This window comes from Xenopus tropicalis, chromosome 3 (assembly GCF_000004195.4).
Source record: "Xenopus tropicalis strain Nigerian chromosome 3, UCB_Xtro_10.0, whole genome shotgun sequence".
Taxonomy (NCBI): domain Eukaryota; kingdom Metazoa; phylum Chordata; class Amphibia; order Anura; family Pipidae; genus Xenopus; species Xenopus tropicalis.
Window position 1 is genome coordinate 21,836,765 of NC_030679.2, and position 17,747 is coordinate 21,854,511.

General features: G+C 40.0%; 1 protein-coding gene across 1 annotated transcript; it reads left to right on the forward strand.

Moving 5' to 3' along the window:
* Positions 1-275: 275 nt before the first annotated feature.
* On the forward strand, positions 276-10,110 carry myoz3 (myozenin 3). The gene is made up of 7 exons (NM_001011273.1): positions 276-384; positions 464-599; positions 2,234-2,321; positions 2,411-2,577; positions 3,110-3,317; positions 3,977-4,154; positions 9,686-10,110. Exons 3-7 carry the CDS (start codon positions 2,264-2,266, stop codon positions 9,870-9,872), a joined length of 798 nt encoding a protein of 265 aa, NP_001011273.1. The 5' UTR covers positions 276-384; positions 464-599; positions 2,234-2,263; the 3' UTR covers positions 9,873-10,110.
* Positions 10,111-17,747: the final 7,637 nt, after the last annotated feature.

Here is a 17,747-nt window from a genome sequence, read left to right on the forward strand (position 1 = left end):
TTACTGATATATATATTCCAGTTGGGTAAGATACTCTATGGGTAACTTAATATGGTATAGTATAGTTTTCCATTAAAATAATGGAAGTTCCCACAGTGCTTTGCAAAAAAGTGTGTCAATGTATATAAATATATCCTGGGTTATTTTATTTGGATGGACTTCTATGTCGCAAAAGTTGTCATCTGGGCCAATAATAGCGACATTAGGTCACCAAAGGAAGACCAAGTCTGAAGGAGGGAAAGAAAAAGGACTGAAGGAGAGACAGAGGGGGCCCAGCAAGGAAGCGAATATGTAACATGTATCCGCACAGAAGGGAGGGAGAAAAGAAAGTTAATAAAAGATAGACAGTGACAGATGTACAATATAGTGAAGTAGAAGAGAGGGGTAAGTCAAAATACAGATCACTGGAGAGAGAAGGTCAGTGCAAGCTGTGATGGATTAAATAATATTTTACACTTTACAGAGATATATACAAGGAACGGTACAGCTGGGCGGAAAAGGGAGGTACAAATATACCTGCTCTGACGCAAAGTAATCAGCCCAAGTACTAATTCCAACGGACAAGGAGAAGATACAGAGAAGCTGATCCCCATAAACAGGTGGGATATTTGTTTAATGTCTTCGCATGAGAGGAAATCCTCATGAACAATATAACTCAGAGGCAATGTAACATTCAGGGCTAATTAATAGGGTACAGCAAAGAGGGCATTTGCCCTGGGTTTCCCTCAAGGGGCCACTTGAGGGAAAGAATCTGGCTTAAAATATATATCATGCAATGACTGGTATTTCTAATTTTAGGTGTTATTAAGGTTGCCTTTATTAGGGTTACTGATGGTTGATTATTAGGGTTTCTGTTTCAGATGACAAGTTTCTGCTATCTGCCCAATACACAGATGTGATGGAAAAACAATATAAATTCCTATTTCCTAGTCTGGAAAACCACTATTTGCATAGTTGCTCCCCTTTACATTGGGGTTCACAGGTTCAAAACATCTTTGAAACATCTTTAATATATACAGAGGATTGAAGTAATATAGACTATGTATAACAATTGATAACAGTATATATAGTTCACCAATGTGTATATTTCTAGAGGGGAAATCTTGCTCCAAACTTGAAAAACAATCAATAAGTTTACTAATCGTTGGATTTTTCTTCTTTTTCCAATTCGGATTTTTAGCGCTAACAGCAGTGGGGAAAAAAGTTGTGATTCTGAGATTTACTATAAGTTTAAATGGCTAAAAATCTGAATCCGACAATTTGCCCGGTAAAACTTGCTGAGATCATGTAGAAGGTAATGTCCCTTTCCTGAAAGATCCTTTTTTTGCCTCAAAACTTGGGTTTTGGATTTTTGACGCTGTTTTTTTTGTGCAACAATTCGGAGCAACAATCTGAAAAGGTCTCACTTTTGTGACTTTTTCTCGCACAGACATTTCCAGTTCAGACTTTTTAGGAAATGTAAGACATTTGCGGAAGTGAGTTTAAAAATTTTAGAGTTTTAGTCAATCTGCTGCTAAGGCTAAGAACCCATGGTGCAGTTCTAACCACTCCGAGATGGCTTTCCATCGGCAACAATAGGAGTTGGCGGTGGAAAGGCCATAGAATCGCTTCGGTATTCCCAAAGTTTCCTCCTGCAGGCAACTTCGCTAGAGTTCGGAAAACCAAAGCGATGCAAAGGGCTTTCCACACAGCAGAGATCTATCACGGGCGACTGAACCGCTCCTTGGGGCCATTGCCTATGTTTTGAACGGACTTGCAGATATTGGTAAACAGGTCATGTGATAAGATTGTCTCAGGTTGCTTCCTACAATTTGCTAAGGGATTCTCTATTAGTAAACATGGCTTCCAATGCCCAAGAGCAGGGGTCCCCAACCTTTCTTACTCGTGAGCCACAGTCAAATGTAAAAAGACTTGGGGAGCAACACAAGCACCATAAAAGTTCATGGAGGAGCCAAATAAGGGCTGTGATTGGCTATTAGGCAGTCTCTTTGCACACTATCACTTTACAGGGGGCTTTATTTGGTAGTAAATCTTGTAAATTTTGTTTCTATCCAACCAAAACTTGCCACCAAGTCAGGAATTCAAAAATAACTACCTGGTTTGGGGGCACTGAGAGCAACATCCAAGGGGTTGGGGAGCAACATGTTGCCCCGGAGCCACTGGTTGGGGATCACTGCCAAGAGCAACTGCAATCAGAACAGGCCTGAATGTGAACGTATGTTTTTCTTCCCAGTCAGGAAAAATGAATCCTTCCCCTCTAGATATGGTGCGGGGGCCTAAGGCAAACGCAGCAGCAATAGTGAAAGAACTCACAGGGCAGGGTGAGTAGAACAAATACATTATATTCTCCTCAAATATTACTGACTATTCCCTTGTTTATTACACATAAGCACTACCATTTTTCTGGCAGTTCCACAGCTGGATGGGCAGCTAGACCTGGGGAAGAAGGTGAGTGTCCCTCAAGATTTGATGTTCGAAGAACTTAATCTGAAGCGCAACCGTGGCTCCTATATGTACTTAGAGAGACAGAAGCGAGTGCAGAAATATACATATGAATACCCACCAGACCAAATTCATGTGAGTACAAATATCAATGTTCTCTTATCTCTTGAAGAGCAAATGCAGAAATTCATTTTTGTATGAGCAAAATCTGTGTGTGCATTATGGATGGCTCTTACGGAATTGTCAGGGCACCTGTGTGTATTGATGCAGAAAGCTTGGAACTTCAATGCTAAAGTGTAAAAAGAATACATTTTCATACCAGAACAGGTAAGGCATAACTTTAAATGGCTGGGGGATTACAAGCCATGGTCAGGTTGATGGGGGGTGGCTATAAAGCTCCCAAATATCAACAAACTACTACCCTTAATGGAGCATACATGTTCACAATGGTAGTTGCATACTCTCACATTGACGTGACGCAAACTGCAATGAGTTACATATACTTCATTGGAGGTCAGATAGGCTGAAGAAGAAAGGAGTGCATGGGTATTAGTAAGCCCCTTCCTTTGACTATTGTGTTTGCAGTTTGGCTAAAATAGGTTTGGTTATTCTGGAAAGAGTTTTTCTTCATATTTAGACATGATCATTAGGCCTTTCCTTTCCTCAGGCTGGCAGTAAAATGAATCACATGCAGTCAGTTCAAGCAGCCAATGGTGATCACACAACAGCAACAGAAGGAATGCATGGGGGAGAGCACTGCCACTCAGAGATCTACATACCAAGAGGAGACAGCAAACCCCCCCCGAATGTACCCAAAAAGACTGCTAAAGTTTTGCAGATGAAGATGTGCCTCAATCCAGGGGCAATAGCACCAGGTAATAACACTGGTTTTAAAATGCTCTGAAAACTGCATACGACCCCAGCTTTTCTTGGGCACAAAGTTAAGAAATCCCTCCCTTGTCACATTACTACTTTCTTGTAAAGTGTTCTACCTATTGGCATGGAATTTGTGTATTTCTAGAAAAGGAACATAAGCAAAGGCCTGTTGCAAAATGTTATGCAGAGGCCCCTCATTATTGCCCCCAATGCCCACTACCACTTTTTTTGCCTTTAGTCAATTGTGCATTGCTCCATTTCAGCTGCAGTTTTATTCTTCTCCTTGAGTAAAGTTTTAATCATTTGTGCCCATGGGGGTTCCAGACCAAAGTGCAGTCTCAAACTCTACACCCCCTGTACTATGCCCCTGCAGACTGTATGGCAATGAAAGCCCTGGTTTAAAAGCCTATAACTGGTTGAGTGCTTTCTATGCAGTCAGTTGCTTCAATGGCCCAGCTACTCTCATGGGTCTGATAGCTCATTTGGTTTTGTGGGATCTTTGGACTTTGTCTAGCAGGAAGCAAGACCAGAACTGTGACTTCTTATATGCCTTATGGCTTCTCACTGGAGCACAAATCCACAAACCATAATGATAACCTAGTTATGTTATCATTGTAAAGTGCATAAAAACTCTTTTTTTGTCTTTTCATATTGAAAGGTTACTCAGCCCCATGGAAAGAGATTCCTTATGAGAAGTTTAACAGCACAGCCATCCCCAAGTCATATATATCACCATGGATTGAGGAGCAGAACGTAGAAACAATAGTGTCTGTCACTGAATCCCTACCTGAACCACCCAAGACTCCTCTTAATGTCACATACCACAGCTTTAACAGGTACTGTGCTTTTCTAAATAAACATTCTTAGTTAAGATGTTATAAATTAAAGCAAACAAATATAAAATAAATAAATATAACTTTGGATCAGAAAGGTAGTTATTCAGTTAATTGCACAGTAGTGCTGTATTGGTGAGAGGTGTTTAAGTCTAGCAGGAGAAGCTCTGTCTATTATATTGTCTATTATATCATATGGGTGCATATTGGGTTAGCAACAGCTGAATTTGGTTCTTTACCCCCAATAGGATTATTTTGTCTTCCAAATGGATTTCTCTTAACTTGACATAAAAGATGATGCTCTCTTATTACAAAGAAATAACAAATTGGTGAAAAACGATGGATACTGTAAATAGGACAGTGTTTCCACTTTGAATATAATTGCTAACCTCAGATCAGCCATGGGCTCCTCATTGCTGAAAATACATTATTAACTGCATCCTAGTCTACAAAACACCCACCACGCCACCATCTTCTGTCTTGTTCCAGGGACCCTTTTCAGTGGGCTGTGGGCATACACAGTAAACAGTCACAGTAAAAGGTTAAATTGTACTTTAGAAGTTCTCTGCTCTACCTACACACAGTGGCACACAAAAGGGAACTCTGGGACAAGCCAGAATATGGAGGTATTAGTAAAAAAGAGCACTAACCTAGGGTCTAAGATTAGCTATTAAATTCACTGGGGCTCAAGGTTGTATTTAAGTCTAAAACAAATCTATTACTTAAGCACCCGAGGGCCGCCCCCCAAAATCTTCCACCCTAGGCACAGTCCCTCGGGGGCCTATATATATAAATATGCCCCTGCTGGTGGTGCCTAATAAATTGACCCTCCCCCTAGTGATTAAACCTTTCCTTACCCTTTAACCTGGTCCTCCAGGAATATTTTTCATAGCAAATAACACAAAAACACTTTTTTCTCAGACTAATTGGCCTTTAGACTGGGCCCCAATAACGACTGCTTTGAGCCCCCGAGAGAAAACAGACCAGCACTACAGCTTGGAACTTCTGGTCTATATATAATGTTTCTACATGTACCCATGTATCATCACAACTGAGATTAAATGTAGGTTGAGCCGTGGACAAATTGTGGACCCTAAAGAATTGGTCAAATAGATCTGATTATTTTCCTTTGGAATATGAAGCTATTCATAATAATCAATTCCAACCTCATTTAATGGAACGATATATTTGTCTTGGAACAGACGACATTTGCATGACCTATATTTAGAACTGGCATCCAACACCTTCTCACTTCATTGTCATCTGTGCTCTGTAATGAGTAATTAATTGAAGCCATATGTCTGGCTGAACTATAAGCCACATTCTGTCTTATTCAGCAAATGAAAACACTTGTGATAACAGTTCCCAGTTATCTTTCTCAAATTCCCTGTAACCTTTATATCACAACATAATAAGTTAATATCACCACCATCTTTCAATTGATCTATGCCGGTGCAATTTTCACTCTTTGAGCAAAGTTAATTGAAATGGACCTTTTGAAAGACTTATAACATTAATAACTCAAGAGAATGCATTGTAAAGAGTGAATTATTTCAGTATATGTAACTGGATCATTGCTATGCGGCAGCTCAGAATATATGAGGTCAGCACATGTTAAAGCTACAGATTTCAATGTTTGCGGCAATTAAATTGGATCTACATTAACATTTGTGGCGTTTCTCTCTGACTTTGGGGTTGTTCCAACTGCTGGGCTCAGTGTGAATGATGGGGGCCCAGCATGATAGACAGTGAAGGTGACAGTAGGAGACCATTCCTTTTTACTGTCCTGAAAATACATAATGCTGCAGCAAGGTGACATTTATTATTTAACATTTTCTTCTTTTCTATAACCTTATTAAAGGTGATTTTGTAGTCAGGCCAGAACTAGAGTTAAGCTGGCCATACACGCACCGATAATATCGTACGAAACCTCGTTTCGTACGATATTCGGTGCGTGTATGGCATGTCGGCGAGTCGACCGATATCGCAGGAAGCTGCCAAAATCGGTAGACTTGCCGATCGGCCAGGTTAGAAAATTTTGATCGGGGGCCATAGAAGGCGCCTGACCAAAATCTGCCGTCAGGGCTGAATTGGCAGAAGGAGGTAGAAATCCTATTGTTTCTACCTCCTTATCTGCTGTTTCAGCCCTGAACGGTGTGTGGCGGATCTGACGATGTTTCATCGAAACAACGTCAGATCGCCACGTGTGTGGCCATCTTTAGGCAGAAGAGGTACATGCCTAGGGCTCAACATTGCGGGAGTGCTGGGCAGTAATGATGTGCGGGCCGGCCTGAAACATGTGGGCCGGGTCAGGAGCAGCTAGAGAGCAACCCGGACAAGCAATCTGTGGATTCGGCCAATTGCCAGAGGAGCTGTTGTAAGATGCCATAGACAGTCACTATTTATTGGGCTGGTGGCCGAATCCTGGCTGAATACCGAACCTGGGGTTTTCCAGATAAGGGATTTTTCCACAATTTGGATCTCCATACTTTAAGCCTGCTAAAAGATAATTTTAACATAAAATAAACTAAAAATAAATAAACCCAATAGGATGGTTTTGCCCCAATAAGGATTCATTGTATCTTAGTTGGGATCAAGTACAGGTACTGTTTTATTATTACAGAGAAAAGGGAATCATTTAACCATTAAATAAACCCAATAGGGCTGTTCTGGCCCCAATAAGGATTAATTATATCTTAGTTAGGATCAAGTACAGGTACTGTTTTATTATTACAGAGAAAAGGGAATCATTTAACCATTAAATAAACCCAATAGGGCTGTTCTGCCCCCAATAAGGGGTAATTATATCTTAGTTGGGATCAAGTACAGGTACTGTTTTATTATTACAGAGAAAAGGGAATCATTTTTAAAAATTGTAATTTTTTGATTAAAAGAAGTCTATGGGAAATGGCCTTCCTGTAGTTTGGGATTTTCTGGATAACGGGTCCCATACCTGTAATATGAGCAGTGTACTTTTTGCTCCTGTAGTAGATGTAGAAGGTGCTGCTGTTCAGCATTAAACCTGAGACGAAGGTTGGAAGATTTGGGGGGCACCACCAGCCCCAGCTTTGCCCCTAGGGCATCAGAAAACCTAGTTATGGCCCTGACAGAGATTATTTGCGTTATCTGCAATATGCATGTCTGTAGGTTTGATTAAGAGATTCAGTACTGGGGATCTGCCAAAACGGAAATATCATTGACGAACCCATGACCCAAGTAACTGAATCACAAAGAAAACAATAGAACTCTTGGTTTCCCATGAAATAACTTTTAACCAAGTATTTTAAACCCTTGTTTTTAACCCTTGTAATACTCAGCAAGAAAAGTAATTAAATATATTGTGAATGTTCTGTAAATCATTTTCTTTAATAACTGCTTTTATCCGCAGGCATATGATGTTTAGCCACCAAAAACCAGATGGTGGGTTGTGTTCATTACCGCAGTGCCCCCCCCACCCCCAGCAACCAATCAAAACATCAGTCTATTCTAACCTGCAATAGGCAACCAGTTTGGCTTCATGCGCGTGGTTTAAAGGGTTTCAACTCATGGGTTTTGTGTATGGAAGCCATTTAAACCATGTGTGCTGTCAGAGGCAGTTCATTTCAGCAAGTTACAGTCTAGAATCTGATCTGTTTATTTTTAGGAATCCACATAAAACTTCCATCCTGTCGCTATCGCTGGGAAACTTATAATGATAAATGATACTGAAAGCTACAAACCCACAGAGGCCTGAATGAAAACAGCCGTATTCCCATATGGGCACAAAGAGCACTAACACATGTGTGGCTACAAACTGCCAGATTCACCTGCATATTTTGCTAAAGGTTTAATGTTTACAGAGTATTTTCCATCGTTAATAAGCTAACGACAGAGTAAGAGGGTACTTTTTTGGCATATTGAAATGTAATTGCAATGTTTGTGTCACTGCTGGTTTTGACTCCAGTTCCTACAGTACCGTGCATGCTTCTCCCGTCTGGTAATCAGCTTGCTTCAACATTACGTTTTACTGGAGAATATTTCTTTAACAACCTAATAAAGTCTGTTTTTCTCCGGGCAGTGCCACAACCTCAGTTGTCTCCTGGGCCTGTCTCCTTCTACTGCAGCTCTTTCTCTTACAACCTTGTGTGTTAAAGTACAGGTTGTTCTACCCACCACGGGCCTGTTACACATTTGTACTGAACAGAAAGTACAGTAAGGCCAAACATGATGGGACTGACACTAGCTGGCACTGCTCATATGTTACTGAAAGCATCTTACACATGATTAGCATCAATGTTATCTGACGTTAAAGGAAAACTATTCCCCCAGAATGAATACTTAACCAACAGTTTATATTAAGTGCCCTATTAAACAATCTGGAACATATATATCAGTAAATATTGCCCTTTTACATCCTTTCCCTTGAGCCACCATTTAGTGGTGGGCTGTGTGCTCCCTCAGAGATCACATGACCAGAAATAATGCAGATCTAAGGGTGGAAGCAAAAGGCAGAACTCTGCCCATTAATTGGCTGATGTGACCTAGCATGTATGTGTGTCTTGGCTTGTTTGTGTGCACTGTGAATCCTATGATCCCAGGAGGTGGCCGTTAATTCTTAAAATGGCAATTTTCTATTTAGGATTACTCAATGGCACATACTATTAAAAAAGTATATTTTTAAGCAAATGGTTTATTTAGATGAAGCAGGGTTTTACATATGAGCTTGTTTATGCAATATATTTTTATAGAGACCTACAGTGTTTGGGGTATAGTTTTCCTTTAACCTACTCCTACTATGGTACTCAGTGAAGATGTTTCATCAGAATAAGAAGGGGTTATTTTCTTTATGGTCAGATGAGGGATTCATTGGTCATATGTAAGTACAAGTTCAATAAACTTTAAAGGGGACATATTGCACAAAAAAAATATTGTCCAAATGAATTCTACTCATATAAATGTACTATGGATACTGGTTGTGATTAAAGGATACAGGCATCCCTTGTGGATATTGGTTGTGATCAAATACACAGAATCTTGTATGAATCTTTCTTTTGTTCAAATGTATCTGTGCATTAAAGGCCATCTCAAAAGGCCTCTTTCCCATTATTTATATCCAAAAGATCTAACGCCAGAAAATCCCCTGCCATAGACAATACTGAGAATTGCTAAAACATACGAAGAGACAATTAGCAGTAAATGATCAGCATTGTCTGTTTTTGTAGCCGTGGCAATATCTGCTACTAGTAGCTCTGTGTGTCTTTACCTAAAGAATTATCAGGTCCCTTTGCAAGTACCTCTTCTCCATAAAACCAAACTGGATATCAATGCTCTTTCCTCCAGACTTAATGGCTGTATACCTTGTACCACTTTGTACTCTTTCCAGCTCATTAGTATCCGCCCCATGCACTGGCGCAACACTGTACTGCATCCTCCAGGTCAGGCCTTGCCTTTGTAAAGAAGCAAAAGGATTCTTTCATTTGCATCAACTCAACGGACATAGGGTACCCACTGTTATGTAATGTATTTATTTCTATTTTTTATTTCATATTTTGCAGCACTCCAATCCCCTTTGGGAGTTTATCTGTACTGGAAAATACAAACTCTCCAACAATGTTTGAAGAACTCCAAGCTCAGATAGAGGAGGCCACCAGCGGCCTGGAACTAATGTGCCAAAGACCCAGCTTCAACAGAACCCCACGGGGGTGGGCAATGAAATTCATACCTGAAACAGCAGACCTGTAGCCGGCTGATTGTCTGGAGCATGTTTATTATGCTTTCCTATAATATGCGTTTCAACTTGTATGGATCTTGTATGCAATCATATGCCTTACCTAAGTACATACAGTGAGTTATCTCTATGCGCTCTTCATTTTCCTAGTGTTTGTACTAAAGTTTGTTAAAAATTGTCATGTTGCTGATTTTCTGGTGAAAATTTGATGCCAATTTCCTTCTATAAAGTTTGCAAATTGTAATCGCAAAATGGTATCAAATAAATTGGTATGTCAAATTAACAAACACATTTAAGCACCACTTTTTGAAACCCATATGAACTCTTGCAAAATATACTGAGAGGTATGTGACCTGTTATCCAGAATGCTCGGGACCTGGGGTATTCTGGACCAGATTATAGAAAGACCCCTTGTCTTTCTATAATCTGGATCTCTATACCTTAAACCTACTAAAAATTACTCACACAGTAATTGTATTGGATCCAATAAGGATTAATTATATCTTAGTAGATCAAGTACAGGTACTGTTTTATTATTACAGAGAAAAGGGAATCATTTAACCATTAAATAAACCCAATAGGGCTGTTCTGCCCCCAATAAGGGGTAATTATATCTTAGTTGGGATCAAGTACAGGTACTGTTTTATTATTACAGAGAAAAGGGAATCATTTAACCATTAAATAAACCCAATAGGACTGTTCTGCCCCCAATAAGGGGTAATTATATCTTAGTTGGGATCAAGTACAGGTACTCTTTTATTATTACAGAGAAAAGGGAATCATTTAACCATGAAATAAACCCAATAGGGCTGTTCTGCCCCCAATAAGGGGTAATTATATCTTAGTTGGGATCAAGTACAGGTACTGTTTTATTATTACAGAGAAAAGGGAATCATTTAACCATGAAATAAACCCAATAGGGCTGTTCTGCCCCCAATAAGGGGTAATTATATCTTAGTTGGGATCAAGTACAGGTACTGTTTTATTATTACAGAGAAAAGGGAATCATTTAACCATTAAATAAACCCAATAGGGCTGTTCTGCCCCCAATAAGGGGTAATTATATCTTAGTTGGGATCAAGTACAGGTACTGTTTTATTATTACAGAGAAAAGGGAATCATTTAACCATGAAATAAACCCAATAGGGCTGTTCTGCCCCCAATAAGGGGTAATTATATCTTAGTTGGGATCAGGTACAAGGTACTGTTTTATTATTACAGAGAAAAGGGAATCATTTAACCATTAAATAAACCCAATAGAGTTGTTCTGCCCCAATAAGGGGTAATTATATCTTAGTTGGGATCAAGTACAGGTACTGTTTTATTATTACAGAAAAAGGGAATCATTTAACCATGAAATAAACCCAATAGGGCTGTTCTGCCCCCAATAAGGGGTAATTATATCTTAGTTGGGATCAGGTACAAGGTACTGCTTTATTACTACAGAGTAGAAATGTAAGTATATGATGAAAATGGAGTCTATGGGAGATGGCTCAGAACGGGTTTCTGGATAAAGCATACCTGTATAAAAAAAAAAAACTAGCTGTCAGTCCCATTGGAATCCCCAATGGACATCTGTGACTAGAGAAAATGTTGCCTTTATTTAGCATTAACACCAATATTTAAGCAGCAGGGATAATTTTTAGTGCTTATTAAAGGCTGCAAAATAATCTATGCAGTTATTTCCTGCAGATAGGATAATGGGCATAAGATTTTTTTTCACCAGTAAAGCAGCAAAACGGGCACCTTTACTGGTTAAGTTTGGTAAACAGGCAGTTCAACTTTAAGTTAACTATTAGTACGTAATAGAATGTCCTATTCTAAGCAACTTTTCAATTGGTCTTCATGATTTATTTTTTTACAGTTTTGGAATTATTTCCCTTCTTCATTGCAGCTTTTAAATGGGGGTCACGGGGGATGGGGTCTGTGAGGCTACAGTTTTAATATTATTGTTACTTTTTATTACTTATTTTTCTATTCAGTCCCACTTCTATTCATAATGCAGTCTCTCATTCAACCACTCCGTTTGCTACGGTAATTTGGACCCCAGCAACCAGATAGCTGCTCAGATTCCAAACTGCAGAGCTGCTGAACAAAAAGAGAAAAAAACTACAAATAAAAAATGAAGACCAATTGCTAATTGTCTGAGAATATTACTTTCTACATCCAGGGCCTCATTTATATTAAGGCACCCAAGAGCCTGTGCCCGGGGGCGGCAGGTTTAGCGGCTAATATATATGAGCTTTTAGAGTGTTATAGAATGGCCAATTCTAAGCAACTTTTTAATGAGTCTTCATTTTTTGTTTTAATAGTTTTTGAATTATTTGCACTCTTCTTCTTCTGACTCTTCAATTAAATTGTAGCCTATTGTTGCTTTTTACTATTTATCTTTCTATTTAGGTCTTATCCTTATCATATTCAGGCTGTCATTTAAATCAATGTATGCTGCTGAAATTCTAGACCAGAGAACTGCTTAACAAAAAGAAAAATAATTAAAAAAAACAAACCACAAATAATAAAAAAAATGAAGACCAATTGCAAACTGTCTTAGAATATCACTAACTTAAAGGTGAACAACCCCTTTAACCATTGGAACTAGGGGTAGGCTGAATAGGCATCTATCTAGGGCACAGTTAAGAGTGAGATTAGAGCCTGGAAGAGGTGGAAGGGAACGATTCCGTCAGGGATGAAAAGAGAAAGTGAGCAATGACTATGGCTGTGGGAGGGAGGTGGGGTTGCAAGTGGGCTGGGGGGATCATTTCCTTACCACAGATTTTCCAAAACCTACCTCTTCCAGCAGCAAGAAGGCACTGGGCCAAGTAGTATTTCCTTGGGCATCAACACTACAGGGCCCAGCTCTGGAACACACTTCACAGACAAGGAAAGTAAATATCACTGGGAGTTAATATTTGTCAAGCAACCCCCAAGTGATTACAATGGCTGGCATTGATGCCTCTGTCAGTGCTCCCCTTTACATGTTTGCGGGACACAGAGTTTAAGGCAGGGGTCAGGACCCTTTGCACCCGGAGGCTCCCCTCGCTCACACCAAGTCCCTGCCAACTTGCAACCTAAGGCCCCTCATCACCCCTACAGGAATGCAAAGGGGTATGCCCAGGAGGGATGTGGCATCATAAAGGCCATCTTATGGCAGGGTAGGGACAAAATCACCCCTGAACCATCTAAGGAATGAATTGAATGCCGAATTTGTTTCAGCATACAGTCTAATCACATCACTTTTAGTAGGAACTGGGTTCAGCTCAATCTTAACCCTTAAGGTCACATGACTGTTGAAATGAAAAGTGGGGTTCAGATTCAGCTAAATGCTATGTAGAGAATCAATCCAAAGATTATGGGTTATCATTTGAACCAACTGTGTCACTGTTACTGGTATAAAAACTTAATTTAAAAAGATGAGAGCCTAAATACTACTGCTTTACTCTCATCAAATCTCATTGTGACCCCAGCAATGCATCCCACATACAGGATACTTTGCTGCAATAGAATCCATGTATATTATAGTTACCAGGCATGCACTAGAAAATTGCTAATTTAATTCCAAACCGCTTGCTTGGCTGGAGTTCCTTATGTTAAATATAGTCACTCAGCAGCTCAATAAAAACAGGTTTATCTTGCAGCCTGATCGCTGTTCTGCCTATTTAAGTCATGCAATAAACATGCAAGCCATTCTTGGAAGCTTTTCCAGTGCCTGCCAGGCTTATCTTACAGCTCCATTAACATAGGCCAATCTGCATATGGATCCTCCAGGGGGAACAGCGCAGAATGTAATAGTGGGTACAAGGAAGCCTACAGTATTGGCACTAAGTATGCACAAGCTGATACATATGAAGAATTTCAATAACAAAGTCTCCTCCTGTCTTTAAAGAAAACCCATTTCCATATACTGAGCACACAGATTCCCCACTAGGCTTGTTGATTTGATCTTTGCTGGCTAAATATTTCAGGAGAAAGGCTTTTTTTTTTATATAGTCCCTCATTATAGGCTGCAGCATGCACATTATTAAGACATAAAAGGCTTTCCAATACAGATGCTATTTTAGAGCATCCTCATTAACAAAATGGTACCATCTGCAACTTGTCAATGCCTGGAAACCAATCTGTGTAGCTTTGATGCCCGTATCCTGTTCTGGGAAAAATACATTTGGACTGGCCAATTAAATACAAACAAATAGGGAAGAGCTCTGGGCTGCAGCGATTATGGACACTGGCTAGGTTTCTGACTTACGACCATACTCTTCAATAAAAGACACAGGAAATAAACATGAACAGTTTTTCTGTCCCTTTGGTGTGTGTGATAAAGGGACATTATCCCTCTAAATAAGCTTGTAGCATATGGTTGATAATGGTTACAGAGACCAGTTTCTCATGGTTGTGCAACAGAGACAAGATGTATTTGTAATTTAATTGGAGGGTAGATGTCTCATCAGCAATCGTAATTTACAGTAGAACCCCGATTTTACATTTTCCTTGAATTGACCCCGTTTGTTGCAGCCCTGTTGAGGTAAGTGGTGTCTTTTCATACACAGCTATGCAGCATAAATTACACCATTGTATCCCCCAGGCCCTGATCATCATTAGGTATAGAGAGCACCCCCACTTATTTTACAGGTCTTAATGATAAATATCAAAGAGTATTTATTGAAAATCCAATGTTTTGGCAACATAGGTGACTTTTCTTCAGGCAGCAACCCATAGCAACTACAGAATTCTACCTGGTATAGATGACCAGACTTTGCACCTTTTATTACATTTTATTATTGATATGTCATTATATATAACAAGAAATCCTTTGCACTTGCCCATTATCAATAATAAAATGTAATAAAAGGCAGAGAGTTTGTTAATTAAAGTAATAACCGGATTTTAATTATGGAGCCCAGAGGCCGCCATAACTAGCTGCCACCCGGTTTTCTGTGCGTCCTATACCCAGTGCTCTGTATGTGAGCAAAGTTTAGAACCAGCCGGACGGCATGCCGCCCCTAAATTTGTGCTGCCCTTGGCCTGTGCCTTTGTGGCCTCACCACAAATCTGGGCCTGCCTGTGTAAAGGTGCCATGCACAGACAGACTAAAGTTGCCGTTTCGAGTCCTTTAGTGATTTGCCAGCTTATTCCATGTATGAGGCCTCCCGACCGACATCTGGCCATAACTTGGCTGGTTGTCAATCAGGCAGGTTTGATTTTCCTGTTGGATAGGGACCAACTGCAACCAAACACCAAAGGCTTTCAAACTGTTCAGCTGATGCATGTCCAGACAGGACTTGCACGTATCTGCAGGTAGAACAGGGACTTTATCCAGACCAAGTTTCCTATCACTGAAGCTAAGGTAGCAAGTTGTCATGGCGCTCTAATTATACATAGATATTATGTTTCTTGCAATAGTGGAGCAAGTTGATGGGTTCTATAGCATCAGTTTGTACCCACATCTCTATTATTTTCCTTGTGCTTTAGAAGAAACATGTAAGGTGCACAGATACCTAAAAGACTGTTGTGTGAAATGACTAACACGACAAATAGAGCCATTACTTCCCTTCTAAAGGTGGCCATACACGAGGCGATTTCGCTCGTTGTGCGATGAACGATTATATCGACAAACGATCGTATGGCGATCGAGTTCCCATACGATATGCCATCCACGGGCAACGATAATTCGGGAAAGATTTCGTCGCATCATTATCGTAAAATACGTACGATCGTACATCTACGTACGATCGAATGTCGTTGACTTCCGCTGCTGGCAATCGTGACATGCGCAGAGAACAATCGTTGAAAGACAAATGTCTGATACTCACACCAACTGGCAGATTTTATCGTTAAACGACCAAAATTTTTAAACCTGGCCGATCGATTTTGGGGACGATAATGTCGGCTCGTTTAGTGGGCCGACGATCGTTCGTACACCACCAACTATACGATAACTTAACGATTCCATCGGATCGTTCGGGAATCGGTCGTTTGTAAGTAAAAAATCGGTCCGTGTATGGCCACCTTAAGGCTTTGACTGGGTGACACAATTAGCCTGAATTCTGGCACGGTCATTTTGACTACAAGTAATACATCCAATTCTTTACTGGAAGATTCATTTTACTCTCATTTCTAATATCTAATTCATAAATATCTTACCCATGGTTGTATTATCCCAAAGCCAAATCCTCATTACTGCATCAGCTATCCACCATCATCTGTAATTGATCTTCTTTGAAAGAAAGGCACTTCACTCAGCCACATGAAATAGTACCATCTTTTTTAATATAATCTAGATATCAAGCAGAGTAATAAGATGGCAAATTATTTTTTTTTTACACCTTCCATCAATTCAGATTTTTATCACATGGCCGGCAGTGCTTCCATTATATATAGATTTGGCAATTTTTCAACTTTTAGACTATTGTCAATGGCCTTCAAACAACCCAAATGAAAGGCTCACAGGGAGGGAGCAGCAGCTTAGGCTCTTCTATTTTCTTCATTTCAATTAAAGTCAATGTACAGTTATGGGCAAAAATATTGGCATCCTTGCCCTTTTTTTCCTTAAATAATGCAAGTATTTCCTTTGTTTGCCATAAAAACAAAAAAAAATGGACCCCCCCCCAAAAAAATCTTATCTAATTATTCTACATTAGCTAATTATTCAAAAATGTACTGGACAGATTTATAAATATTTGGATTTCAAGCAGGTGAAGTAAATACACCTGTAATTAAGGTGGCCACGAATGGGCCCATAAAAGTTGCTGGCATTCTGACCCGGTTATTTATCGACCAGCATATGGGGCCCTACATGACTGATATTTTGCCAAAAATCAGCCAGATATTGATTGGGGTGATGCAGTCCTTGTCCCAATAGCCTGTCTCCCTTCAATATGATTTAAACATTGCGGCCATCGGGCAAAACAATCAGTTATAATCCAATACTGCCCACCTCAAGATGGGCATATAGGTAAAAGATCTGGTCATTTGTACCTTTGCCAAACAAGCAGATTTCCAAGTGTATGGCCGCCTTTTTAGTTGCAGTCACCCACAATATAAGAACACACATTCACTTAGTCTGAATTGTCTGTGTGTACTGCACTTAATATGGAGGAAAGAAAGGTAAGACCAGAACTGTCCAAGGCAAGACAGAATATTCTATGAAAGCATGGACAAGGCTAAAAGTCCATCTCCAGAGACTTTATGTTCCTGAGAATAATGGATACACGTTCTCATGGTGCGCCCAGGCACTGAAGACAATTTTCATGGACAAGGATGCAGGAGGAAAAACTGGTCAAAAATTGACAAGGTTTGTTACATTTTTGGTGAAAGAATCTCCATCAACTGCAGGCTAATTTAAGTTGACCTTCATATGCAAGGTGCAACAGCTTTAGTTTCCACCATTAGCCACCAACTCGACAATATAGGGTAGAAAGCCCAGGATGACCCCCACTGACAGATAAAAATAAAATCCCACCAAAATGCTCCTGAAATGCCACATTCAGTTGGGAGAAGGCATCCTTCATATGTAGAAGTAGAGAAGTTTGCAAAAGGACAGTGATCCAAACTGCCAGCAGAGAGATAGAGAAAGCTTACTTATGGCTGTAGGAAGCATTTGATTTCAGGGATTCTTTCTAAAGCAGGCCATACACCTTTGGCAAGGTTGCCAAATGAACAGAACTTTCCCTAGCATGCCCACTTTGAGGTGGGCAATATCAGACCTTTTGCCCATTGGGCTGAGCCATCAATCACATTCACTTGATGCAGGCTGTCAGGATGGGGACCACATGAACGTGCCAATGCGATCCTCTTCCCGATGGGCTTTTTAAACCTGCCAATTGACATCTGGCTGAGCGTTCCTCTTCCTTCTGTCTTCTTTCGTCAGAATCCTGCGGCCAACGCATGTGCAC